Source organism: Galeopterus variegatus, unplaced genomic scaffold, assembly GCF_000696425.1.
Source record: "Galeopterus variegatus unplaced genomic scaffold, G_variegatus-3.0.2 Scaffold6905, whole genome shotgun sequence".
NCBI lineage: Eukaryota > Metazoa > Chordata > Mammalia > Dermoptera > Cynocephalidae > Galeopterus > Galeopterus variegatus.
The window spans coordinates 44,801-47,069 of NW_007733016.1; the positions used below are offsets into that span (position 1 = coordinate 44,801).

The following is a 2,269-nucleotide window of genomic DNA, read 5'->3' on the forward strand; positions in this document are numbered from 1 at the left end:
CAGTTTTTCTTTTCTTTCTTTCCTTCTCTTTTTTTAATAATGCAAATACATGACAAGATTTGGTCCAGAACAAGAAAAATACTTAAACAAGGTTGTTTTTGTTTTCAGGCAGCTGGAGCTATAAGTGGATTTCCTCTTTATTCCAATAATGCTGTTTGGGCTACCAAAACAAATCGAAAAAGCAGAATGATGTTAGGTTGTGGCTGTTAGTCCTTCAGAAATAGTCATCAAACTTCAAGTTTATAAGTTTGGAATTTTTGTTTTGTTTTGGTCTCCACAACCCAATCTCTTCCAATCTCTTGCTCTAAGATCAAATCACTCCTCTGCTTAAAACCTTCTGGTGGCTTCAATCACAGTTAGCTTCAAATCCAGTTCTTCTCCATAACCAAGAAACCCCTGAAGATGTGGCCACTGCCTGCTTCTCCAACCTCATGTGATACTGTCCTTCCCTTCATCCCCCTGCAGCCACACTGGTCTTTCTGTGGCTCAAAATGTACTGACCCGGCCCTGAACGGGGCTTGGCCTCCTCGGCCTGCAGCACACTCCACCCGCTGGCTCCTTCTCGTGACTTACCTCAGAAACCACCACCTCAGCAAGGCCTCCCCTGAGTCCCCATTTCACCCTGTTTATTTCCTTCACCACTTTTATCACTACTACAAATCATTGTTTATGTCTCCGCATGACAAAAATGGACAAAGATTTTGCCTGTCTTATTTCGTTGTATGTCTTTAGTTCCCACAGCAGTACCTGGTACATAGAAAGTTCTCAAAAAATATCTGTGGGCTGAAAGGAACGTTTTGTATGTAAAAACACAGCAGTGACACTGTCACTAAGATGTGTACTTTGAGTTGACATTCAGTTCGGGGATGGGTTGTGCTGATCTGTCACCCTCTCTCTCCTAGAGGCATTCTGATAAGCAATGGCCCTTGTCTGCGAAGATTCCACGCCAGGGTTTGGGGCACAGTATGAAAGAATGGGACAGAAAAAACAGACCTGGCTCATGTGGAGATTAAACCCAAGACACTTCATCTAACCTACTAACAGGCCACATGGGGAGATCCACATTTTTAATACTGTTGTTTTCTTTAAATTCTGTATTTCCCAATAAAGCCAAATGATGTTCTGTTTACTTTTATCACAAGTGAAAACAAATGGGTATGAAGTTCCGGGTAGATAGGAGAATACATTCTGGTGTTCCAGGCTGACAATAGCTAATAATAGTGTATTATATATATGACATAACTAGAAAAGAGGATCTTGAACATCACCACCAGAAAGAAGAGATAAATGTTTAGGTGATGGATAGGCTATCTACCCTTAGTGAATCATTGTACAATATATGCATGTATTGAGACTACATTCTGTACCTCACAAGTATGTACAATTAAAAATAAATTTTTAAAAAATTAACAGAGAGATAAAGTGAAGCGAGCTGCATGCAGAGCCGTGTTCACCTTGGCTGGGAGAGGAGGCTCGAGGTGTGCAGCGTACCTGTCATGAGGAACAGGAGTCCAGCCACGTGCTGGGTCAGACTTTCCTCCCAGAAGAAACTGACCGTGGCCACAATGCAGCCACACAGAAGGACGGCCACAGCCATGCCCAGGAACCCAGCGGTGATTCTTCTTAAATCTAATCTCAAAACAGAAACAGACATTCGCAATTAGAAGAGTCAGGAAAGTTACTGAAAATTAGAGCTGGAAGAGCTTTGTAAACACTGTGAAAACTAATATAAGTTACATGGACAGGCTTAGGGCCCATAGGGCAAGGAGGTGCACGGAATTCTCTTCCCAAATACTCCATAAGAGGACAGATGGGGGCGTTACCAACAGAGGGATCAGAATCTACCTCTCTGAGTCCACAGAGAAGCCCATACTAAGTAGAGAACAGACAAGAGGACAACCCCAGGTGACCTGTGTGATAGTCAGCAAGCTACTTAGTAAACCCAGAGTGAGGTAGGTTAAAGAAATACCTTTGTTATCTTTAAAAGGGCAATAGAAATGAAGGTTACCACCACTGCAGTGGCTGTAATTAACCTGGCTTTGGAGAAAGAGCCTAAAAAGTGAGCTATAGTAAAATACAGTCTTACCTGAGCACCACAGATGCCAATTATTTTGTTTTTCATTTACATCTACTCCTGCCTATTTTCAAAAAGGATCTGGGAAAGTGAAGGCCGTTATAGTGACTGAAATAGTGGCCTAAACTGCACACATGAGACATCGGCTCATAAACACCCTCTCCCCAAAGACATCTGCTCATAAACATCCTCTCT

The 2,269-nt window shown here is 42.4% G+C and overlaps 1 protein-coding gene across 1 annotated transcript in view; it reads right to left on the bottom strand.

Annotated features, from left to right (window-relative positions):
* The window catches only part of TMEM178A (transmembrane protein 178A), a 14,541-nt gene that overhangs the window by 8,303 nt on the left and 3,969 nt on the right, over positions 1–2,269 (bottom strand). Inside the window, exon 2 of the mRNA XM_008591399.1 lies at positions 1,492–1,629. Within this exon, the coding sequence (XP_008589621.1) occupies positions 1,492–1,629 (138 nt within the window). The remainder of the gene's footprint in view (positions 1–1,491; positions 1,630–2,269) is intronic.